At 36.8% G+C, this 27,141-nt stretch overlaps 1 protein-coding gene across 4 annotated transcripts; it reads right to left on the bottom strand.

Moving 5' to 3' along the window:
• Nucleotides 1-10,829: 10,829 nt before the first annotated feature.
• btbd3b (BTB (POZ) domain containing 3b) lies at nt 10,830-23,447 on the bottom strand. Of its 4 annotated transcripts, none has more exons than XM_052089444.1 (5): nt 23,085-23,447; nt 22,535-22,927; nt 19,189-19,279; nt 16,570-16,688; nt 10,830-15,090 (listed from the first exon to the last, which is right to left on the bottom strand). In XM_052089444.1, exons 2-5 carry the CDS (start codon nt 22,843-22,845, stop codon nt 14,058-14,060), a joined length of 1,554 nt encoding a protein of 517 aa, XP_051945404.1. In that variant the 5' UTR covers nt 22,846-22,927; nt 23,085-23,447; the 3' UTR covers nt 10,830-14,057. The 4 variants fall into 4 exon arrangements, with proteins under 4 accessions (XP_051945404.1, XP_051945403.1, XP_051945405.1 ...); XM_052089443.1 differs by having other exon boundaries at nt 22,535-22,857; XM_052089445.1 differs by having other exon boundaries at nt 22,535-22,787.
• Nucleotides 23,448-27,141: the final 3,694 nt, after the last annotated feature.

The following is a 27,141-nucleotide window of genomic DNA, read 5'->3' as shown; positions in this document are numbered from 1 at the left end:
CTTTGCTATGGGTAAGTGTAATTGATGTAATGCAGTGTATGTGAATTGAGCAACATTTCAGCAAGTGCTTACTGATTATGGAGACATTTAATATATTTATTTAGCTACAGTGGCTGATAGATCATATGCAGAGGAACTTCAAACTAACTAATTTCCTCATTAAGAAAAAAATGAAAGCTGAATTAACAGAGACATGTAATTGACATGTGTAATGTATAACAAGGGCATTCAAAATTAGCAAGAAGTAATTTAGCTCAGTACACTTATTACAGATTCAGTCCCCTCTGAGAAACCTGGGGTTAAAATTTACCTTGCACAAGGACATATTGGTGATAACTGAAGGATCGCTCCTTGTGGGGTTTAAACCTACAACAGATTGGTCTCATGTGTGGAATCACATTACTAGACCTATTTTTGCAAAATGATTTTTCTCATGGCTCATTATACGTATCACAGCCTTTTCCTGGTAAAATAAACACTAGAGAGACTACAACAACAATGTCTTTTAATTACTTTCTCACAAATCACAGGTAAAACTGCAGATTATCAGTATTCTAACAGCTGTAACAATAGTGACAGTGAATGAAGTAGTGCGTTAACGTCATTTCGGAATTACGATAATCCAACTTGTAAAAACCGTTCACATCTTCGTAGAGCTCATAATTACAGGTTGTGAACTCGGAATTCTATGAAAGCTCCGATATGACAGTCGTGACATCATGTGAAGAGAACCAGTATGGCAACAACCTCAACAGTGAAAAGGTAGTTAACACATTTCTGTTTAATATGCTATTGCTCGTGCCAGTGAGCAGCCTGTGGAAAACAGCGGATGACAAGCAGCTAATATTTCCATGAGTTAAGACACACGTGTGTACAGTGTAGCGTGGATTTCTCACATTAAGTGACATGACAGAATACTAGTTGCCCAGTACGGTTCTTTTCAAACAGCACAGGTTTGCCTAAAATGCGGATGTGAGTCCTGACAATTTTGAGGTGTCAGTTTGATTATACAAAGTGGTTGTTACACATAAATACCGAAATCTGTGTGAACATAATGGTATTAAACACTCAAAACAGGACTGACAACCGTATTCTGCTGCTGTGTGAACGTGGCCCTAATGACCACTGTTCCCTTTAAGCTGCGTCGTGCATGGCCGGCTGACCGCACACTGCAGGCTGACTAGTCTAAAATAGTTAATTGTCTAAAACTTTGGTCTTTACTTTTTCAGTCAATTGCATATAATTTTATATCAGTCTAACTGAAGACCAAAATGTAAGACTGCATGCCCCTAAGCTAACTTTTGTTTACATTCTCTGTTGCCATGGAAAATAACTGTGAGCTGAGCTTGTGTGTTCAGCTGAGGTCTAAAATATGCCTTAAGTTGAGACTTTCAAAGTCTTTCTAGCTAGTCAGTCCACTGTCATTGGAACGCTATTTCATCGGGAGGCTATTTCCAGTCATGCCAGTGCAGCTCCGATCTACTTGAATGGGGAAATTTTCAAATCAGCAATACATTTCAAATCAGCAATAAAATGGGATAATAATGGAATCATAGATTGGCTTCTTTACCTTAAATTACGCTAAAACTTGCAATTTTCCCGGCTTGTACAGCTAATGCGCATAACGTCAGCAGATGTTAGTGAGTTAATTGAAAGGCAATGTCTGTATCTAAAAGGTGGTTGGCTCTTTTACCTGTAATGGGGGACTTCCTTTCTACATCCATTGACCGTTGGGTGCTAGAGCTTCTTGGTTGGTTGGGCGTTCCAATTTCTCCCATTCATTTAAATAGAAGTGGCCTGTCTCTGCTAAATAGTCTCCAGAAGACTTTGGCTTCTACGATGGTAACAAAATTAATTGTGTTTTTTATTATTTGCATTAATAACACAATTTTCTTTTTCATTACAATCAATTTTGAAGCATCGTCTATGTAAATATTGGAAATACTTTATTTTCAGTGAAGGAAAACTGTGTTGAGCACCCACTGTCGGCCAAGGTATTTAAGAGAACACAGTCCCATCACCATCGATGGAGCACCGGTGGAGAGAGCATCTTCAAGTTCCTCGTGTCCACATCGCTGAGGAACTCACATGGTCGGTCCACACTGAGACCGTTGTGAAGAAGGGTCACCAGCACTTCTTCCTGAGAGGGCTGAGGAAATTTGGAATTTGGTTCTTCACCAGCACTGTGGAGAGCATCCTGACTAGTTCCATCACCGCCTGGTATGGCAACAGCACCTCCCTCAACTACAAAGCCCAGCAAAGAGTGGTGCGAACTGCCAAACACATCATCGGAGGTGAGCTTCCTTTCCTCCAGGACATCTATACCAGGTGGTATATGAAAAAAGGTGGAGGATCATCAAAGACTCCAGCCACCCGAGAAATGGGCTGCTCTCACCGCTACCATCATCCAGGCGGTATCGCAGCATCAGGACCCGCACCAGCTGACTTCATGACAGCTACTCGCCCCAAACATGCAGGCTTTTGAACTCTTGATCGGTCATGATACATATATATCAGCACCGCACTTTATTAGCCACACATATCACCCCACATTTTATACTTCACTTAATAACACAATGGCAACTGACTATCAGCTGACAACACAACACTTCATATTTATTTTCACTGGCCTTTTAAAATAAATATGGTATGTGGTTTCTGAAATACACAGCTAACATATACAGTGCTGTAGATTTTGATTTGCCATTGAAAAGTCTAGATAAGCTTTATAGATTATATGGTTTTGTCATGCAGACAGATGTTTTCACCACAGGGTATTTCTTTTCTTGTTCTCCGAATGCATGGAAAGATTTCCATGTGGATTTCCACCCCAGTTTATTCAGAGCAACTAACTTTGATTCCCAACAGTGTGTCATAGTGGGACTTGCTCTCTCAGCATGAAATATTGAAGAAGTCAACCATCTTCTGAGAATCAGATAGAAACACAAACAGCATATGCTCTTAAGTTTTAGAGTGCTTATTTAATAATTTATATTTTACAAAGTGGGGATTGGTTTTAATTCCAGAGCAGTCTGCTAACTCCCTTTAATTAGGAAAGCCACAGTTTGAGGTCTGAATGAAGGAGGGCACTTTTAGTCTCTTTCCTATCCCTGTCTTTGTGTCACACAGAGAACAGGCAGGAATTAGACTGGAGAAGAGAGAATGGTGGAGAGAGAAGCCTTGAGGAAGAATTCAATAATGAAGAGGGCTGCTGCAGTTTCATTGAATGTTTTAGAGTCACTCATAGAAAGTGATCGGCATCTGAGAATAAATGCATGCATATGTTTGTGTTTATATGGGTGGTGTGCTTATTTCTGCCCCCTTGGCTCATTTAGACAGTTGTGATATTCAGCTCTCTGACAGATTGTGACATCGTTCTGCTTAAACAATAGACCCTTTTCACACTCTGGGTTTTGGAATGCATTTTCTTTTCTTTTTTTTTTCTTGTCTAACTGGTTTCTAAGCATGGCCAAGCTTGTTTGTAACAGGTTTAGGTGGTCGTCCAGCTGGTCTCTCAGCTTGACCTGCTGACAAGTGCCCTAAATACCTATAAAAGCATCAAAATATAGCAGCATAATCATCTTGGCCCAGCTGGAGCACCACTAGGCCTGTTTAAGATATATTTTTAGTACCAAGGCAAAGCATAAGGCTCAGTCCTTCTTTACAATCTTCTATGTAGACGTCATTCATTTGATTATTGTTATTTAAGTCTACCATACTGTTTGTTCCCTCCTCTTATCCACTTAGGTAAGTGCATGCAGAGCCAATACAAGGTAAATGCTTCACTCTGGGTTTGGTCATCATTGTTCATTTGGTCCTTTAGCTGCCTGTCATATGGGGCTATTGATGGATGGAGGTTGAGGCTGCTATTCTTGACAGTTTATTGATGATACAGTGGTAATGTACTACAGCAGAAACAGCTATGAATGAATATTTAAAGAAGATCAAAGAAAATGCCATTTTCCCCAATGGTGCCATTAAACAAAGGCTTTTCTAATGCACCCGTCCAAATTAATCTGCTGTTTCTCCTCTACATTTAAAAGTGAGGATGGCAACCTTCATGCAACATCATCATATGTGTCTATATTTTATGAGTTGAGCTCACTGTCTGTTCAATATTTTAAATCATTATTTTTAATTATGTCAACGAGGGATCAAACAGATTTCACTTACATTTAAAGGCCTGCTCAACAAAGGATAAGGAATTGATTATTTACAGAATGAGATATGAAGTTATTTGTGCTGTAAGCTGTTTTATTTAAAAGAAATACCATGCCTAAAATGGTCCTACGACCTTACAGATATCACTGAAACAGATGTCCTGAGAAATCACACCTGTCTCTGTGATAGCCAAAGGCTCATTAAACAGTATATAAGTGTCCAGGGAGAGGCCTATATGTGTTTTAAACAAATCAGAATACTAGCAAATGAGAAAACGCTCTCTGCCTGTGAATCATTTTAAGCATTTGGTTTGCTGACATTGGGTTTCATGACATACCTGTAGAGGGTGGGGTTTTGAGGTTTTGGTGAAAGTTTGCAAAAAGGATAACATTTATACTGAAACTGTATGAACTGTAGGGAAAAAAAGGTATCTTAAATGAATATTCCGGGTTCAATACAAGTTAAGCTCAATCGACAGCATTTGTGGCATAATGTTGACTACAACATACTTTTCTTAAAAAAAAAAAAAAAAAAAAAGCAAGAATCAAGGTTACAGTGAGACAATTACAATGGATGTTAATGAGGCCAATTTCTGAGGGCTTAAAGGCAGACATGTGAAGCTTAAATTTCATAAAAGCACTTACATTATTTCTTCTTTTAAAACTCATGTATTATTTGAGCCGTAAATTTGTTTAAATCATCATCTTTACAGTAGTTTTAAGGTTTGTTGACATTACATCGTCATGGTTGGATATAACTTTACACAGAAAAGGTTAGTATGCAATTTTATCACACTCAAATGTTAACATGTTAACGTGCATATTGTTTATGTCTTGTGAATATACTATAGATTTTAAGAAAGTAATAAATTTTTTTGTGGTATTCAATAGTATGCCACAAATGCTGCTGATGTAGCTTAACTTGTATTGAACCTGGAATATTCCTTCAAAGTGTAAAGGAGGTAAGTACTTTTGAGGGTACTGTCCCAGTGACATGCTGTTGTACCCCTGAAGGAATACTTTTTCATGAACTAAAGATCATGATCTATCAAAATAGGATACTGTCCAAATGCAATCACATAAACTACATCTCTGTCCACTATTCAATTGAAAATATTTCATGAAACATTTTGCCTGAACGCAAAATGTATGGCGAAATTTTCTGAAAAATTACTTTCATTTTGGGGTAGATTTCCATCAAAACCTATTGAATGTCTTCTGAAGACTTACCATATTTTATTTTTAATTTGGGTCCTTTTTTACTTATCTTCTGCCATTGCATTGAAAATATGTACCACAATATTCATTCTCTTTGTGTTCCACATAAGAAAGAAAGTCATACAAGTTTGAAACGACATAAGGGTGAGTAAATTATGACTTAATTTTTTTTTATTTTTATAAATTATTATTTTTATATGTGGGCCAAATCAAACTTCATATTCATCACATCTTGCATGTTATGTTGAATATGACGAATTGTTTACAGGTTAAGATGGTCAGCAAATTATCCTGGACCTCCAGTTCTGTATTCCAAGGTTTGTTGTGCAGTGCTGTTTTAATTTTATTTCACGTTTTGCAAATGGAAGACGACAGAATGGAATGCATTTTCATTATTTACCATTATTCAGATTTGTAGAGTCATATACTTTGAAGTACTAAGATAAAAAGGAAATGCAGAAAAAAATGAACAACAAAAAAATATTTGCATTAGCACAATTTTTATATGATACCTTGCAAAGAGCTTGTAGAATACATATATTTGGGTTCCTTCAGCATAGACATTTGGAAAAAATAAACTGAAGAGCTTGTTTTCACCACTCTGTAAAAACCTCTGGAAGGAGATGACAAAAAGGCAGAAGATGAGAGGCAGAGCTGCTCGATTTTACGGTGTGATCCGTCTGGCTGTTCCGTAACCGCAAGCACGTAGTACAACACAAATCAACAGTGTGTGGCATCAAAATGTTGTTCTGTGACCATTTAAAGGAGTATTTAACCCAAAAATGAAAATTCTGCATTCATCATGCAAATCATGCATTCAAACTCATATGACCTTTTTCTGTGAAGCACAAAAAGAGAAATGTTGTAGACTATACCGGTCACTCTGTTGGACATAATGAAAATGAACTAAGGCTGTTGAGCTCCAAAATGCCAAAAGAGAACCTAAAGAAGAAACGTAAAAGTGGTCCATTCAATGTGTGCATTATATTTAAAGTCTTATGTCTAATAAAAGGTTTTTGCTGGTTTTAAGGTGCTTTTCCCTTTCATTGTAATTCAGCTGAAATGGAGTGGTCAGTTCTTCTACATAGCTCCTTTTGGATTCCACAGAGGACAAAAAAAATCATATGGGTCTTGAACAACATGGGGGTGAGTAAATGTAGTCAGGTTTTAAAATCTTTAAAGTGTTTTCACCGCTATAGTTCCTTGCCTGAATCCAAACACATTTCTGTAACAATTCTACCATACCAAGCATCATCCTGGTCAGTAGAAGGTTAAAGAGAGGTAACATGGATTGAGCCGCTTGGAATTCTCTGCACGTTGTGTGTAGGTGGAGGGGCCAAAAAACGCATTATGCCTGTGTTGTGAAATTGTGCTGACTCCTATTCTAAGTGACTCCAATTCATTTCTTCAACCTCCCCTCTCAGACACAAAAGAAGCAATCTGGTGCCAAACAATAAGATGAATATGGCCGATAAACATACAATACGTTAAAGCATTCAACTATCAGCGTGTTTTTGTGCTAACCCATTCAAATTGTGCTGAATGTGAAAGCAAAATGCAATCAGTTTGAATAATCTCGCTGTGTGGTACGCCATTCATCTCATCCGTACAGGGCAATAAAGCGTATTTTCCATTAACTCTAATTAGGTCTTGGTATTTTCCATGTCGTCTTTAGCCTGAGTAAAAGTGATGCTGAGCAAACTTCCGCCTGGATAGTATATTTTGTCTCTTAGACACTCAGATAATAAAGTGACCAAAAACCTTTTTTTAATGGGCTTGGTTCAAGTACAAGTCTATGTACTTGAATCTTTATATTGTCAGTCAATCTCTCCTCTGGACTGGTGGGATTTCGGCTAATAAACATGCTTTTTTGGTTGAAATCACTTTTTCTGTGTCTTTTACAGAATCATACCATCTTTAAACTACTTCTCATAGCGGGCCTTGAAATGTTTTCATGATACTGTTAAAAAGCAATTCCTCTACTGAAGAAATATATAGGGTTTTTACTTCCAGAACCCTACTGTTGTGCTCTATCGAGGTTTTGCACACTGCATAATACAGGCAAGCATTATTACACATCGTATTTACAATATTTCTGTTCTTGACTAATGTATTGCAAACCTCATTAGTCTTTGAGGATCATAAAACTGGTACTGAACTCCATGAAGTTCCAAAGGTGCATCTTGGTTTGAACACATGCACAACTAATGCAACTTGCAAAAGGGAGACAGCTAGGATTGTGTGTTGCTATCTGTCAGGCCTTAGTGTTTTTGGTCTTTATATCTTTTTTAGATCCCTGTTTAGTTAGCCTAGCAATGTTATACTGGGCCCCTGGGATACGGCCTCTGATTCTCTCCGTTCATGGCTCTGGGCTGCCTTAAAAGACACAGCACAGGCTTGCAAGGCAGATATAAAGAGCCTTGCCTTTAAAAAAGTGCTCTGCTCAGCCCTTCTCCCTCCTCTCTGTGTTGTTGCCAGCATCCAGGGTTTTGATCACACCTCGCCATTCTGGCAGAATATGTCAGGTATATGGAATCAAGCTTTCTGAGAGAAGGCAGATTAGCTTTGCATAGCACCTACAAATTCAAAACAGAGAATCTCCTTGGGCAACACACAAAATATATTATTGATAGCGTAGGCAGAGATTGTAAGCACAAAACACAATACTTGTTACTCAGTTACAGAATACTACATGCATGACTGTTAAATATATTCTACCATGACTCTGAAGTTCTGCACGAATGATGTGCCAAGAAATTTTCTTGCAGACTGGAATGTTTTCCTACTCTGAAATCCCTGTCATACTGATCTATTTGAAACGGTTGTGCTCAGTAATAGCAAAGGTAATCTTACATAAAGCCATGTTGCGCTTCCACCCACAGCCTCTTGAGACGATTTACCACCGGCCGCTCACAATGAATAAATAAACAGTGAACGGAGATGAAATCTCAGATTTCATTTTATAAGCCTAGAAGATTATATTGTGACAAGCCAGGGAAAAGGAAATTATGTAAAAAAAAAAAATGCTTTGAATTGATTGGTTCTGTGACATTACCTACAGTATAAAGGATTGCAATGTTCACCACATTTAGTTATAATAGTTATTTCTGAATATCTGCCTGTGTGTGCTTTTAACTGTTGGTTAACCAACCTCAAATGTAGATGGTTGCTTGGCACACAGTATGAGTTTCTAAAATAGTCTTTCTAGGGTAATCATATCTTAGACATCTACATGCAGCTCCAATATATGGCCAATACTTATGTTTCATGTATGATTAAAACCTGACATTTCTATGCTATTAGGGAAACTGTGCATGAAGAGACTGTGAAGAAAGGTTTCAGTATCGACTTTACAAGCATCTGTAATAGCCTTGGCTTCTCTCTCTCGCTCTGTTTTTTTTTTTTTTACCAAATACTTTCTTTTTACCTCTGATCAATATTACCAAATTAACATTTCCAACCCCTATTCCAAAACCACAACCCCACAAACAAGCTGTGAGTAAAACCTGGACTCAATCAATATAGGATCAAGCAATTTCAATCTTACACCTCATATAATAGATATACACACAGGTATACACACGACAATTTCTGTATTATGCATCACATACAAAAACAAAAGAGCTGATCATCGAGATTACATTTTTCAGACTGTCCTGATGACTTTGAGAGAAACTGAAAAAGGCCATCAATAATTTGTCTATATACTGTATAAAGAGATAATACAAATTCTGATTTAACTAAAGAAATCATATGGCAAATAAGATATGTAATCATGGCAATGTAATGGACAGTTAGATTTGGATTTCCATCTTCAGATCTAGAAGAATTCCGATTTAAGCAGACAGAAGTTTCCAGATCAGAGATGTTCTGCATTGGTAGCAGGGGATTTAAGCATCCAGCATGCTGCATTACTGTAATTGCTTCTTGGATCCATTGATCTTTGAACGCATTAACTTGGTGATCAATTGAATTAGTCCAGTCTTTCTCAAGCTTGAAACTCACTCTTCTAAGATGTTACTTCTCATATTATCAGCCATATCTCTGGTCGCTGTGTTGACACCTTTGAACAATATCATTCAGATGTGATTGTTCAACTGATTGATTTAATTTATCATGAGTTAGTCAATAAAAAGCTTCTTTGGGTTAGCTGATAGCTTCCTAATGCACTTGCTGGTATATACTGTAGCAAGTTGAGAAATCATTTATATGAAAGAGGGATGAATTAGATTTCATTCCTGTTGCTGAGGAAATTAACAATTCTCCTATCAAATACTTTATTTTTGAAAAGCCAGTAAACAAATGTGATTACTTATTCTATATTTATTATTACTAAATGCCCAAAAATATATAGGACTTAGACTCTATAGATGAAGGGATTTTAAAGACAGCATGTGAACCATATAAATAAGTTGTTTTATTCTGCTTCCTGCTATAGGAACCGGCATAAATGAAAATGACTCTGACTGTCAGATTTCAATACAGTGATTTGATCTGAGATGTCAAAATGCATTTTATCTGTCTGTTTTTGGCATGTGACCAAAATTGGCTGTGAAAGAAAAATTATTTTCATCACTGCATGTGAACAAACAAGTGTGTGTTCTTGTAATTGAGGACATTAAACTTTTATCTTGTCAGCAACTTTAGTGTTTCAATAGTTTTGCCCTTTAGCTTGGTCTTTTACCAGCACTAACAAGACAGGGGAAAAAAAAAATTCTGGACTCAAATCAAAACACCAAAAAATACCTCAATACTCTTACCTGCACTCCTGAATAGAAAAAAAAGTATTTACTTATTCTGTTTGTATACTGCGAGGAAACTTTTCCATTTCAAAGAGAACTATAATAAAGGACCATATTCACATATACAACCATAATGAAGCAAGGTGGTCATTTTGTGAGACTCCAGGTTTCTTAAATGTCACATTGTTGTCTACGCTTTTTATGAGGACTAACATTTACTTGTAAGAGTATGTGTACTTGTAAGAATAGTATGTAAAATTAGCCCTGTGTTATTACTACATTATAATGTAATTACTGTTATTACCCATACGGTCCTCAAATGTCTCAGTGTGCTTTTTCTGTGAAGGGGAGGATTCTAAGAAAGACACTCCCAAACTGGAGTCTGGGATTTAAGAATGTCTGCGAAAATACTCAAGTGGTCATTACTGTATATGCATTATGTACCGAAAAGGTCAATTGACACTGAATTCTCTGCTAGACATTTCATGACAAAGAACAAGCCAGCATGGACATGCCAAGCAGCCCTTTCAAGGGATTTCTCCAGCCTACTTGTGCATTTTGAGTTACTTGTTTTATAAAGCAATCTGCAGTGTAGTTGAAATGAAATCTCATGAACATAAAGAATCTGTTGCATCAGTTGCATGTCAGGGGTGGTTCTAGAAAATAATTCATGGGGTGGCAAGGGAGTGAAATGAGAACCATGAGGGGTGGCAAAACCTAAGTGCTCATGCATAGATCTTCTGGATCAAGATATCAAGCTTCATGCATCAAGCACTAGTTCATTTATTTAAATAAAAAATGCCTGCAAATATGCACGGTTAATATCCACAGAGAGGCCATAAAGTAATAATTGTGTTACTTTTTAATAATATTAAACTAATTTGTATAACTTTTTTGCATTATTAAATTATATTACCAAATTAAATAACCAAATATAAATCTCCAGAGCATATAAGACATTGTCTATTAAATGCATCAACAGATTATAAATGTTCCTAATCTTGACCGGTGCTAGTTGTCACACTTTTATTCCAGTAACTTAATATTTATCAGAATAGGAGGAAGGTTTATTTTTTTAAAACTTGTATATCTGTGTTGCCACATACATTGAATAAAAGATCAAAGTTAACTGATCTCACACACACATGTTGATCTTTTGTCCACTAGGGTGTTAGTTGTCACAATGGAACCTGCAATCAAACCAGTGGCATAGGTTTCATGTAAACTTTCATGTCATCACCCCTGATAGAATTAGCACAAATATATTCTAATTTAAGAGGGTTTTTGAACTCTGTGTGAAACCAGCATATAAAACCATTGCTAGAGAAAACACATTTGTTTAATTGGACTTTTAACTTAAAACCTTATAGTTACTTAAATATATCTACTGGGGTAGGGACAGGGAAAGGCAGAAACAAGGGACAAATATGGAAACAAACTAATAATTGATTATTCATGGAAGGTTATGAAGAGCAGTGTAAAATGTAAAATTTAAAAAATAAATAAATACAACTTTTGATTTTAAAACTGTATTAGTATTTGTTGAAACTAACATTAATGAAGATTAATAAATGCTGTAAAAGTACTGTTCATTGTTACTTCATGTTAATTAATGTAGTTAACTAATATGAACAAATGGAACCTTCATGTAAAAGGCCAATACACTGCACAGATAATTGTAATTACATGTCAACTCCGATCTATATCTGTATTAATGCATGATATCTAATACTCATTTAGTGAAGACTAACTGGAAACAACTGAGACATTCACATTAAACCTCTATTTTACCATGTATCAGTCCATGTTTTCAATATTATCTTGGTTGAGGAAAAATCTACTGGGTTCCCTTGTGACAGTTTCACTAAATTTTCCAATGAAAAATGAGAGTCAGCATGTGATACGCTAGGGCCAAAAGCTGCACAGGGCTGATGTGCTGGAGACCCCAAAAACAAGAATTTATTCTGGAAATAAGTGCCTGTGTTTGCAAGCAACTTTATGAAAAAACAAGCCCAAAGTTTTTAATTATAAGTTGACTAAGCAACTATGCAGAATCAGATGCAGAATAGCTGTGCACATGCTGCAGTAGCGTGCAATAACATGCAATTGGCCGCAGCTGTAAATTATCATGTGATTGTTTTTTGTTTTTTTTTAGGGTGGCAGTTTCCACACCATGCCACCCCAGTAGATCTGCCCCTGCTGCATGAAATTAATATATCCATCATATGTAGCCGCTTGTCCGGTGCAGGGTACATCTGGGTAGTGCTGGAGCCTATCCCAGCTTTCTCAGGCCAAAGGCAAGGAAACACCCTGGACAGGTGTGTGGCAACACACACAGACATACACATCCACACTCTCTCACACACCTTAGAGTCTCAATTAACTTAACCTGCATGTCTTTTTGGACTGTGGAGCACCTGGAAGAAAAGTACACAAAACCCATGTGATCACAGGGAGAACATGCAAACTCCACACAGAAAGGCCCAGCTGAGCCGGGACTCAAACCCAAGGCCCTTATTGCTGAGAGGCGACAATGCTACCCACTGCTGGATAAAATTGAGCATCAATACTGTGCTTTTTGTAGAACTGGTGTAATAAATCTTTAATAATGCTTTGTGAAATGGGATGTTAAGATCGAGGTGAAAGATCATCTAAATTGACCAAGAACAAAGAAGTTACTGCAGTTATGACTTCAGCATAGATGTTGTTGCATTAAATGAGGATAAACTCCCTCTAAATGAGATGAGAGGATTTTCAGGTGAAGTGCTTTCATTTCAGTGGGCAAAAGTATAGGTTGAAAAAAAAAGTATATACTTTCTGCCTTCTTGCTTTTGACACCTTAATGAAAAAACTAACAATGGTAAATACAGCATTTAGTAAACACGTTACAAAACACGTTAAAGAGAATAATGTACTTAAAAGCATACTGATGGTGAGTAGTGTTGAATAAATAAGTAATGTTTTATAAAACTCAGAAAACTGTGTATTAATACCAAGATAAATATTTAAAATGCTATTTATGCTGAGTATAATACAATATGAGGCAGTTCACTGTACATTAGATTCCATTGCAGGGTTTATTGCACTGCAAACAACGCGCACGTTAATGATAAAAATATTTCATAGTTTTGATTTTTCCGTGTGATTGGCCTAAATGATTTGATTACTTTTAAAGATAGTTAAAAGTCTCTCTATGGCGATCTGTGCTTGCAAATGATGCTTATTAATTAAATGTAGTTATCTATTAAAAGCCTGATGCTGGGATAGTGATAGTAACTTTGGTGTTAGGTATCTTGATTGCCTTGAAGTGTAATGTGAAGAAATACTGCAGTTTCTTGAATTTGAATATTTTGTTCACTATTGCTACAATATACATGTGCAAGCGTTCACAAACATGGCATAGTAATTGTTAACAGCAGATATAGCCATGGAGTGGTAATATCGTATATCTATATATAATATAATTTAGTAAACACATTTAAATATACAGAATACTATACATGTAAAACATTATATTCAGTGCTCATGGTTTGCTTGTTTGTTCGTTTTTCCTTTCACTGTCCCCTCTCAAATTAAATAGAAAATAATATATTTAAAATAAAAAAGAAATAATTTGATAAAAAGATAAAATAGCAATAGCCTATTGAAATGAGAACATTATCCCTTGTTAACAGGTATAGCTTTATGCAGAGCACAAAATAAAATATTTAATTAGCAACTTTTAATACCTGGAGAAAACCCTTCACGCTTTGACAGACCCCCCAAAAACCCAATCTTAAAATTAAACTCTTGAATTGCCTTATTTCTCAGTTTGAGTTGACAACACTGGAGGATCATTTTGCAATGTGGTAGAAAAAGTAAGATATTGTATGCAATATAAAGCTATTCCAATTTCACACTGGTAAATTGGGTAGTCAGTTGTCTTGCATGTGGAAATTCAGGCATAGAAGATGAGCTCTGGAATCTGTCCCCCCTGCACTCCTGTTCCATTGGTACTGTCCGAGGAGCACTGAAACTGGAAGGTCACCTTCCCACACTGAACTTCCGTCATACCCTCCTGTCCAAAATAACTCAATTCGTTGCCATCCAGAACCACACTGGCCGTGTAGAAAGTGTCGGGCTCGATCTGAACCGGATACTCGAACCAAACAGGGAAGGTGTTGCTGGAACCATCTGAAAAGTACTTGCTGAGGTTGGTTCCCAGCACAACACCCTGCCGCTTCAGCTCGACCTTTGCAGTGTATTCTGCAGATCCGCAGCTAGAGCCGTAGAGCCCGAAACCAGCAATAAACACCCGCTTATCGACCGCAAACTGAATACTGTCACAACGTCCACGGTAACGCCATTGGTTGCTGCGGTAGGCACAAGATTGGAATCTATGGCACTTTTGCGGCGTCAGCCCCTTTCGAGGTTGGCTTGCAAACTGCAGCTCAGGCTTATTGGCCGCAGTATACCATAAGAAAATGTCATTGGTTTCATTTAGTGTCAGCACTCCTGTCTGTGCCGCACCATTGGCAAAATCATCAAGACCCATAGTGGGGATTCGGATTAGATAAACAGCCTGGCCCAGTACTTTGCGTTTGTTGTCAATAGTTGTGTTCATCTCTTTACGCTGACATTCAGCCTCCGCCCAGCTCAGTGCTGCTTCAAACACTACAATCTCCTTGGCGTTTAGAGTCTCCCGCTTGAGTATGCTCTCCAAGGTCGGAGCGTCAATGTCACAAAAGCCCTCAGATTTAAGTGCCAACTCAGCCTGAGCATCAATGACTTCCCAGCAGCGTTGGGTTAGGTCTGGCTCTTCAAACAGACAGCTCTGAGATAGGAGAATGCATGCGTTCTTGGCACTCAGACTTGTTTCCAAGAAGTTGACACAGGCCCGAGCTAGGTGCGGTACTATGTACTTCTTGGCTGCATATAATGTCGCCAGCACAGTGTCGGCACTCAAGTCAATTTCATCACAGTAAATGTACCTGAGAAACACAAAGATTCAGGGTTAACGGTGCAGTACACAATCTGTGGTAGTAATTTAAAAAGTATGTAGTACTTTAGAGTGCACTGTATCCTGCTATTACTAGCACAGCTAGAAACAAATATTTTATGATGTGCTAGCAGCATGAGACACAATGCATTTTGCTATGAATATTTGGTCCACACAAGTAAAAGAAAAAGTATTGCAAGCCTTCAAACTATAATGGAACCACTCTATTTTTAAATTAGTTTTAATATCAAAAAACAATATTCTGGAAATATTAGAGAAGAATATAAATTATTTTGTTGGCATAGTGACCTTTGATTGTGTCCATGGGAGCGCCACCGCTCATACAATTATATGTTTTGCAGAGCTACAGCACATCTTACACTACATTTTCCAACTCGGAAATTGACTCCATACAAACCAACCACAAACTAACCCAACAGATACATTTATTATAATTCTTTCTAAGTTTAACCCTTAATATCCCTAATCTAAAGCTAAATGTACCTATAAAGTTATTGATATTGGAATGAGAAAGGGGAAGCATTATTACAGGTTGTTGACATCAGCCATTTTTATAGCAGAAATAAATATGGAATGAGTAACTAGATTTGTAAACAAATGTTCCCTTTCTTAAAATAAAGGATTGGTTGTTATACTAGTTTAATTTGATCCCTGTATTGTATCGATTTGAAAATCTGTTTGTTAATTGGTTGTTTTCTATGGCAATAAAAACCTGTTCATATGAGCCAAGTCATGCTGTATTTTATGTTCTCAGCATCTTGTCATGAGATTGTTGACATTTCCTGTAACATATTCTGGACTAGAACAGTCTACAAGCAGTAACTTAGAAGGAAACAGCTAAAGGCACGCAATGTCCTATAGGGGTGCTCTGCAAACTGAAACAATATAGTATAAAGCAAAAAAAAATATGATTTACAAGTTTATACTTTATGACAATGGCAAGTGAGAGGAAAGAGAAGGAGAGAGAACGAACAAGAATATTTGAGAGAGAGATGAGCCAAGGCAAGCGAGAGAGAGAGTGGAGAACACAGAATGTCTCTCTAGATGGGATGAAAAGCATGAACTTAGATTTATCAGATACTTCTGTCATGGTCCTAACCCTTTAGAGAGGCGGACAAGTTAAGCTTACTACATCATTTATTTTCTACTCGTTTAAGGTAGAGTTTTATTCAACATTTAAGTTAGCATTGCCACTTGTGTTCAGTGTTCAAACTTTAAAAGCTGATTATAAAATACTTATGGAACATGCCTGAGTTCTAGTCATTCTTGAGATACAGCTTTTTTTTCAGGTTAAAGTCAAACCAGTGTGTTTTTGAAAATGTATTAACCAGTAGTACCTCAAGTGAGGACATTTAAGAAATTCAATTAAGCTTTTTGGTATATAAAAAGGAAGATGATAATGGTTTTAAAATGCAGATGAGGACAGGGTCAGCCAGAAGAAAAGTCTTACTTCAGCATAGCCAGAAAGGCTGGGGGTTCCACATCAGGGATTCGGATCTCATCATTGTCTTCGGCTAACTCTCCGTAGAACATGGCATGGAAAACAGAGCTTCCCACAGCGAGGACATACTATCAAAGAAAAAATATTATAATATAAAGTATTTTCAAGTTAACCATTTTAGCAGTTAGCAGAAGACACAATAGGATAATTTACATTCAATGGATTAACAGGTTTCTCGAACACTCTTTGTTTGACAAATAGGTAGTCCTGCCTTAATCTCACACAATTGGTTGAGCTAGCATTGCTGTTTCTAGTTGGTTGGGATGCTCAAACATTAAGATGGAATAGAAGAAAGTGTTATAACATTGTACAAATTCATATTTCACTATTAATTTACAATAATTTACATGGTCCAAATTTGTTCCCAGACAAATTCTAATCATGTCAGGGATTTAATGTCAACTCAAGAGCAATGGTGGTTTCAAACATCAAAATCATTCCAAACCAATCAAGTCAGCTTTATTTTGAAGTATTTATTTGAGTTTGAAGTCAAGACCCTTCAAATGGAAAAGTGATGAAGACAGATTCAAGGTCTCAGACTGTTCTGTCTTCAAGCTGATTGCTGTTTTTCAATCTGTTCCTTACTTTTCCAAAAGTGACCCATTTTGATGACCTCTCTCTAAAGTCTTCTATGTCTCTTTCCTTTACTAAAAAAAAAGCCTTTAAGCTGTCCTGGTTATTCCCCTGTAACTTATCACGAGAACCTTTCAAGTGGCAGATGAAAAATAAAAACTAGTAAAGATGGTTTCATGTAATTACTTACATCCCCAAAACACAATTTCTGGTATAAACCTGGAACATACAATGACCCAGCTTGAATTATATAGCAATCTTAAATTCATCACATGTTGCCCTTGAGGTTTTCTTTTTTCTGATTCTATTGCATTGTATAAGTAACAATTCTGTTTTTTTCTCTTTCTCTTTTTTTTATTTTTGCTTTATCCCATTCCCCTGGAAACATTTGAGCATGAAACACACAAACTTCACCCACACAGAGCGATGATAAATTACGGCTGTAATTTCCACCTATGAGACACACAAATGCCATTCATGTAAATACAGTACGGTCTTCCCTTCTAAGCAATGTTGTGAAAATAGCTACTGGAAGTAAAAGTTATCTTACTGATGAAATCAAAGGCAACACAGTGATGCAGATGGAGTATATAATATGAGAAAAAGTGATTCTTCCTTACTATTTAGGTGCATCTTTTACAGTTAGCAAACATAATTCTTAGTGTATTTTTTAATGCTGTTTCAGTAAAGACATTTTCTCATTCCCTTCAGTGTTCCTCATGTGGAAAATCCATAAAACATATGCTGTTACAATGAAGAGCATCAAATAAAAGATGAGAGTAATTCTGCAAAGCACTCAGAGGATTTGGAGCCTTTACTAGAAGCAAACACAACCTTTCCAATAAAAATTATTATGCATATCTGAACGCCAGCCAAATGGACATCAAAATATAGGTGCTTGGCAATAATTCTTCACAGCCCATTGCAATATTGTCTGTGTCCAAGCAGCAAAGAAATACAATAGCCTTGCCTAAATGGGCTTTATAAAACATAGCATATCAGCCAATCACAGCTTTCCATTCTACCCTCTTAAATAGATCAAATATGAGTCATGCCAGAATTGTAGGCACCAGTTTTTTTGAGGATAAATTAGCCCTGCCTGTTTAAATAAAATGTCAGAGTAAAACAAGAACCAATTTCCATTGATTTTTTTTTTATCATCATTATTATTTTATTAGTAGAGACAAAATTGAGGTAAAAAAAAAAATAAAAAAAATAAACAATAATACGAATCCCAGAGTCCCCATGAAAATATTAGAAGATAAGTCATTGGAAAAGCTGGTTAACACAAGGTCAGAGTAGAAGAGTTCAAAGCATCCCTATCAGCCCGACATAGCAACATTGGCTCAGCCAATGGAATGAGTTTGAGGCAGGCTATCTGTTGTCAAACCAATGGGAGATGGAAAACGTCTTTGGGAAAACTTTTTGAAAGCAGTCACTATTTTTGCAATTCCTTTTGGTGATGTTAGTGGCACAAAAATTACACTCTTCACCTTTAAATTAAGTAGGAATAAAAGACTAGTGTGGTTAATCTGAATTTCATTTTCAAGATAACGCAATGAGTCTTTAGTTTTATTTTGCAAAACAAATATGGCACCAATGACAAACAAGACATGTCAGGTGTGTTTTGGGAGAAAATGTTAACAGTGTGTAAATTTAAAGCAAAAAAAAAAAAGTTATTTTGCATTGCTTTCGTTAAATTTTGAGAACTTCACCCTCAAACTACTTCATTACATGCATCATAAATCCACATGAAAGCGAGTTTGAAGCAAAAAAAAAAAAAACAGACTTGTCTCCACAGTCTCTCTGCCTGGTTTACATCAATAATTGAAGAGTGTCTCAGAAAAGCACATGGCCGGCTAGCCAGGCAGCCAACACAACAGAATGATTTGGGCTGTCATTAGCAACAACAGTGAAGCATCACAAACTCTAAATCATCATGCTGTTCTCTGATTTTGCTGAGGTGACTGTCAGGTGCAGGTCTGAAGGGCTTACCTTGTGTCCTGGGAGCCTCTGTGTCCCTCCTGACTGGCCCACAACAAAGTGAACATCAGCCATCAGTTCATTATTGAACATCACAGCATTTCTGCATGGAAAGATTGAGGTAATGCTATTATCATGGGTTGGAAAAGAGAACAGCATTCCTAATTGGGTAACACTTTATAATAATGGTCTGTCATTAATAGGTAAATATGTTGGAATTAATGCAGGATTAATGAGTAGTACTACATTAACTCTTTAGTTACTACTATTGATTAATATGGAAACATTATTAACCAATCAGTAAGTAAGAGCAAACTGATGACTGAGGTAGTTCACTCTTAGGTATTCAATAATTACTGAATTTGATTTTCCTCATTGAGGACTATCAATTAACTATGGCTAATTAAAAATAACTACTAATTAATTACTAATCAAAACATTAACATGTGTCTAAAATATGAATGATTATGTTTTTATTGTGAAAATGATCATGAAATGTGCCTTCAGAGAAACATGCGCCTCACATGTGTTCTTTGCTGGAATTCATTTACGAACATAACAGCTCTGTAAATCATGGATAAAGTGTCTGGTATCATAGAGAGCTTGAAAATGTATGTGCTCAACATGTGTATTCCTTTGGATATCTCTTCTGTTCATTACACATTATTAACTTCGGCAGGTTTGATATTGCTGGAGGTCTTTTTAGAATAATTTTGGTAACCCATAAGTAATTGAGAGTCAAGTGCTACCACATAAACAATTATTTTAAAGTGAGGGTCATGATACAGCATTTTTAATTAATTAATACACACTTGGACATACACAACATTTGTTTTTACAAAACATTTTTCAAATGAATTTTTTTCTCATATTTATTGTAGGTTAATCTTAAAAGAAGTGTTTAATTTTATATGAAGTACATTTTTTTTTTAAGTAACTTAATGGATCCAATGAAAAAAAAAAAAAAAAGTGTCACGTCCATCAAGTTTTTAATCCAATCAGGGTTCACCATATTCAGCGCTGAAACTGAAAGAAGAGCGAGTGTGATTTTCCTCCGCCCTCCCGTCGATCCGCCGGCACGCGGAACATAGCCTACTTCTGTTCTGTTCAAAACGAACAAAGGCAAAGGAGGAAACATGTCAAATTAATTTGATAAAAACTGGACATATTTATAGAGTGGGCTGTCTAGGGCGGAAATACACAGGTGGAATCTGCCTCATGCTGCACATCGGTTTTCTCTCCGTTTTCTGTTGAAGTCTTATGGAGATCAATAGCCTACACATATCCTATAGACACATAATTTTATTATTTTACTTTATGTTAAGAGATAAGCCTTTTAAAATATGTAGTAACCATGAATACCAGCGATTAAAAGCATTTTCCTGCTAAAGGTTTGCTAAAATACATTGTGTATAGTTAAGTATGCAATTATGTTCAGTTATTTAAATGATTCATAATTCAATGAAATAATTTATTTTTGAATAATTTGTTTACTATCTGTTTGATTAAATGGATAAAATGTAGGAACAAACATTTGAGTATTCATTACTAACTGACAAGAAACAACTCATGGTTTATAATGTGTTTTCACTTTAGAATAATGGTCCAGATAACCCTTAACTCGCAGAGTTAAAAGTGTAAGATCTCATTAATTAATTACGTGCTTCTATGACTTTGATTAGTAATGAATTAGTAGTTCTTTTAAATTAGCCATAGTTTGTTGATAGTTCTCAATGAGGCAGATGAAATTCAGTAATTATTGAACACACAGTCATCAGAGTTAGCTGTTACTTACTGATTGGTTAATCATGCTTCCATATTAGTTAATTGTAGTAACTAAAATGTTAGTGTGGTACTACTCATGAATTCCTGCATAGTTATGGACTATTATTATAAAGTGTAACCCCTAATTGATTTTATACAAGTGGTGCAGACACCTTTCTCAACGCTATTCTAACTGTTCAATAAGTACTTACAGTACTGTATGGCAACTTCACATTACTTGAAATAAAGAGCAATTAGCTTTTAGAATGTATGTATTCTATTTTGAAAGATAGAACAATAAGAAAAAAACATCCTCACTCCTTTCCTGTGCTCACTAGATAGGACTGTTGGTCAGTTTGAAAGCAGAACTACATCAGAATTATGTGCTTTAGCTATCCACTTGCAAAATGGTTAAACATCATCTTTTTGTGGTAAAAAAAATAAGGAAAATCCCTGGCCCCTGACAATTGGAGTGAACAATGGCATCTTTCTCATGTATTATTGGGTTCTGGGCCACATTGGAACCATGGATAAACAAGGAACGGTGTTCCAGGATGACTATAAAGCGGTGTCCGAGAGCGCACATTTGTTTTGGCCAGCATGGGGTTTTCCCATGACAACAAAGTAAATATTACCCTTTGACAAGGAGCAACACTGTGCATATAAAACAAACCTTGTTCCTTTTTTTTTGCCTCCTGTGGGACAATGCACATAGGACAGAACAGAGACCAACAATACAATATTTTTCTAAAAAGAAATGAAAGAAAATACTAAATATTACCATGTTAAATTTACTTGAGAAGCAAAATGACAGGATAATGTTTTTTAGTTTTCAGAGAAATCTAACCAAATTTAGTAATGTTTATGCTTATAGCATGAAAAACTGCTTGCCAATGGGATAAGAAATAAAACTTGATTCAAGAGAACAACAAGTTTACTTTCCATACCTCATTGGCATATTGTATTTTGTTGTTTAAGCATAATCCCAATAAATGTTGTTTGAGTTCTCTGAAAACAAGACTTAAGTCTTCTGTATTAAATCTAACTTGTTTTAAGAATATTTAGATAATGTTACTGGATAACAAGACAAAAATAATTAGTAAGAAATTATTTTATTTATTTATTTATTGTGCAGTGGAAGGTGTTTAGGCAGAACAGGAAAAAACATTCAGAAAAGTCCACCCTTCTCTGACGGTCATTATAATGAACGTATGACAAATTCTTTAATATCTAAAATATAATTAGGAAATATGGTTACATTGTGTCAATTGGAATGATCTTGCACATTAGTTGATGTCTTGCAGCTAGTCAATATAACGTGGTAGCAAGTCTTTCACAATCTAAATAGAAGACAATTGCAACTCACTTCCATTCATCTACAAAGAAGGTATCTTTGCATACAATCCCTATTTTATGGATGAACAGAAGAGTTGCAAAAAAAATTATATTTGCATTTAATTTAATGTTGACAACAAGTAAATGCTCTGTTTGTAGACAGATTTTCGAATCACAGAGCAGACTTATGCCCATCACTTTTCTCTCTCTCAATTTCTCTATTTGAGTGAGGCATTTAAAAGCTCAAAAGTTTACCTACCTCTCTCTAATCGTGGAGTAGAGACCCTGCCAGTTGCAGCATTGGATGGTGTTGTTGTTGTTCAAGTTCTGCTGCTGGTATTGTTGCACCGTAGTGGCCGATGCTGGCTTCTTGGTGGGGAAAATCTCTGCGGACATCTTCTTCTTCTTCTTGGTTTTCAAGGTGATGATTTCATAGCACACAGGGGGCAGCTTGGAAGAGCTGCTGGGACTTGCCTTTTTGGAGACTTTGCTGGACTTGCTTTTAACTGACTCTGGAAGCATCAACAAGAATGTCAAACATTTCATGTTCCTTCCCTTGGCATCCACCATGAGTGTGTTCACCTGCAGAGCAGTGGGAAAGCATGCAGAGAAGATGTTGTGATGGAAAGGAAGAATCTGAGAGAGCTGAAGGCTTGAGGGGACACAGTGTTAAGGGTGAGGAGCTCGAAAGCACAGCAATCAATTTAAACAGAGAAAGAAAGAAAGAAATAAAGAAAGAAAGAAAGAAAGAAAGAAAGAAAGAAAGAAAGAAAGAAAGAAAGAAGGAGAAATCCAATCCAAGTCTTCACCTTGTAAGAGAAAACTGACAATTTAATCTCGTCCTCTACCAAAGATTAAAGCGGATACGATGCTTTTAGTAACTTTTCTGTCCTATGCTTTTAGATTGATCCGTTATTGGACAGCAGAGAGAAGTCCCCATAACTGTGCTGATAAACAAATGCTTGTCCTTCTAGAATCCTTATCTCTCTCTCTCTCCCTATCTCTCTTCTTATCTGTGTTAGTCCCAGATTTAGTGTTCCTGCGTTCCTGCAGTGGTTTAGAAGCAGCCAGTCCACACTGTCTCTCTCACTCTCTCTCTCCTCTGGACGCTCTGACACAATCATACACAGAGCTCTGCAGGATTTGCTCGCTGTGGACCTATGCTCTGACGTGTGTTTTGCTGACTGTGGGGGCTGAATGGAAGGATGGAGCAGAGAGAGTAACCCCCTACCGATAGGAGTCAGACATCCCCCTACAGCCCAACCAATGAGCACTCTCAAGAGCCATGATTGGCTGAAACTGCCATGCACAGCACCTTCTAGAATATGCTAAGACCTCTTTGATTAAAGTGACAGCCCCTTTCCCCCTAGAATAATGCACACTGATTTTCAGCATTTCCCTAAGCAGTCTATTGTTGAATATTATGAATAAAGAACCACAAATTCAATAAGTCATGAAATATGAATAATGTAAATTGAAGTGATAGTTCACCTAATATGACAATTCTGTCATCATTTACTCATTTTCATGTTGTTCAAAAGGAGAATGAAAGTATCAGTCACATTCCCTTTCATTGTATGGGAAAAAAAAGAAGCAGTGAAAGTGAATGTTGACTGAGGTTTACATTCTGCATAATTGTGTAATAATATGTGATTGGCTTAAGTAATTTAATTTAAATAACACAACTGAATAATTTGGAGTGATTTCATGTCAAAATATGTATATAATAATAATAATAAACATTAATTTAAACATTTATTTAAATGAGCTTATTTCTTGAATATGTTTTTCTCTCATTTTAAAAGTAACTTTACAATAATGGTCCATTTGTTAACATTAGTTAACATGAATTAACAATTAATAATTCTTAGTGGGTTTTCAAACAGGGTTCCGGTGACCCCCAAGGGGCCACAAGAGGGTGCTAGGGGGTCCACAAAAAATAGAGAAAAAATAAGTTAAATGTGAAAAAAATATATATAATAATTTTTTAATTACTTTCAGTTTCTTTCTGAAACCACCATCAGGAGTAAACAATAAAAACAAATCTACATTTCATTTAATGTATTATGGAAAAAAGAAAATTCTTATTCACAAGACTATTCTTGTGAATCAGCCTTTGTGAAAAGTGCTATACAAATACATTTGAGAGTCATGTGATGCCATGTGAGGTTCAGCTCTGCGCACAACATATCAAAGAATTCAAAATCCTCGGCTCTTGAGACATTAAAAGACACTTACGTGCTCAAGCTGACACCTCCGTGGAGGCCTTGAGCCCGGGAGTCTATTTGGTAGGAGAAATGTGGGAAATTAGGCGAGAAATGTTGAAAATGTCGACAATGCTGACGAAGGTCATTGCTGGCATGGAGGATCTTGCTGTAATACATTGATCGATCATGGTGATAAAATTCACTGAGGTGGTTAAAAGAGTGGGGGATGTCGAGAAACGGATCGATTATCTGGAGTCATCGCTAGTGACCAAGGTGGATTTGGTGTGTGTCTGGGAGAAATTGGTGGACATGGAGAACCATAGCCGGCAGAATAATGTCCGTATTGTTGGAATTCCAGAGGCTGAAGAGGATAAGGATATGGTAAAATTCCTGGATGGCCTTTTTCCGAGTCTGCTCGACATAACAGGCCATAAGCTTGAAATCGAGTGAGCTCACATGGTTCCGGCTCGGCGATCCTCTGAGGGAGACAGATCCAGATCAATTCGGACTCTCATAGGTGTACATGTCCCTCATTTCATCTGTTGTTGATTGCTCAATTAGAAACATTTTAGTCTCAGATCTCGCCCTGGTGTGTTTAGAGGTGTTGCCACAGATGGATAAAAGGAAATAATATAGTTGGCACTTTAATATGTCCCTTTTGCAAAATCCTGAATTCCAACCAATGTTAAATGCTGAAATCAATGTTTATATGGAGACCAACGGGTCCTCAGTATCCTCTGTGGGCGTGGCTTAGGAGGCACTTAAGGTGGTTCTTAGGGGCCGGATCATACAGTATATTTCATTCACCAAAAAATCATTGGAAGGGAATATTAAAAGTGCAGAGGAAGAGCTGAATCACCGGATGTCGTCTGATGGCCTCAGAGAACTGACCCGATTGAAATACAGATATAATGCTATTTTGCTGCTGAAGGTTGAATTTTGGCTATTCAGGGAAAGACAGTCATACATTGAGTAGGAAGACAAAGCTGGGAAGTTTTTGGATATATATATAAAGCAGAGAGAGTCTTTTTCTATCATTCCCTCAGTGAAATCTGATGGTGGTGAAATATTTACCTCGACCATTGATATTAATAATGCTTTTAAAGAATTCTATCTTGATCTCTATAGTTCCATGTCTTTGTCTACGATGAAGATAATAGAAACTCTGTGGAACCATTAAAACTTCCTAAACTGATAATAGAGCAAAAAAAATAATTCTGAGATAACCTTGGAGTAGCTTGGCGAGGTAATTAAGGCCTTGCCTACAGGCAAGGCTCTGGGGCCAGATGGCTTTGCCACTTAATTTTTTAGACCTTATGCTACAGAACTGGCTCCACTTTTTTAGAAGTTTATTCGGAATCATTAAAGAATGGAAAGCTTCCGCCAATCATGACACAAGCCCGGATCAGTCTGATTCTTAAACAGGAGAAAGGTCCAAACGAGTGTAAAACAATCAAATTTTCCTGATCCAGCTAGATGTTAAAATATTGTAAAACATTTTGGCTACCCGATTAAGTAAAGTTATGACATCTCTTATACATATAGATCTGGTGTGGTTTATTCGGGGCCACAGCTCTTCTGTTAACATTAGGCATTTCATCAATATCATGTGGTCAGTGGCGAATGATCAGTCTCCGGTCGCTGCCATCTCATTTGGTGCGTTGTTCCAGCCCGGCCCCGCCCTCCTCCGCTCTACAGTTACATAGGCCGATTGACAAAGGTGGGCTAGTTCTATCAAAGATTTTGTTTTATTACTATGCATTCGGTCTCAGACATTTGGCTCATTGGTTGCTTCAACCTGAGAGAGCCCCTCCCTGGTTTTGTATTGAACAGGAAGTTCTTGCCCCATTTCACCTTTGCAAAGCCTTTCGATTAAACTAACCGGAGAAGTTAAGTTACACCCCGTTATCTCACATTTGCACTCGGTATGGACAAAGGTGTCCAGAGTGTTTAATTCTGACATTTATTTAAATGTTGCCTAGAGCATACGGCTGAACCCCAAATTATGTATTAAGTCCCCTATGTGCTGGTCAGAGTGGATTGTGAGGGAGATTAATAAGTTCGGTGACTTATTTGAGAATGGAGTGTTGAGATCCTTTGAAAATATTGTTCAATATTTTAGGATTCCCAGATCTCAGTTCTTTAAGTATTTACAGCTGTGCCACCTGCTCTGTACTATTTATGCATTTGAAAAAGGTCATAAGGCATCAGTGCATTACTCCCTTCTAATTCAGAGTATGGGGACAGAGCATCAACTTCTCTCAAGAGATTATGGGAGAAACATTTAAACTTGGTATTGGAGGAGGGAGAGTTGGCTAGGACTGTAAAAAACATCAAGCCTACATCTAGAGATGCAAGGGTGCGCCTTATGCAATTTAAGATTTTACATTGATTCTGTTGGACCCCCTCTAGATTGTATTGGCTTGGTCTTAAAGACATATCCACCTGCTGGCGATGCCAATCAGAAGATGAGGACACAACCCATGTTTTTTGGTGGCATGTTAAGATCCAAGAATTTTGGTTGAAGGTTCAGAGTTTTATGTGTGATGTAATGAACACTCAATTTTCATTTTCCCCCAGGCTCTGTATCTTAGGCCATGGGTCAGTCATTAATATATTTGAAAGATATATAAATAATTGGGTCCTAGCCAGAGTTATG

Source organism: Xyrauchen texanus, chromosome 24, assembly GCF_025860055.1.
Source record: "Xyrauchen texanus isolate HMW12.3.18 chromosome 24, RBS_HiC_50CHRs, whole genome shotgun sequence".
NCBI lineage: Eukaryota > Metazoa > Chordata > Actinopteri > Cypriniformes > Catostomidae > Xyrauchen > Xyrauchen texanus.
Note: the sequence above shows the minus strand (reverse complement) of the source record. Positions and strands in the feature narration are given on the sequence as shown.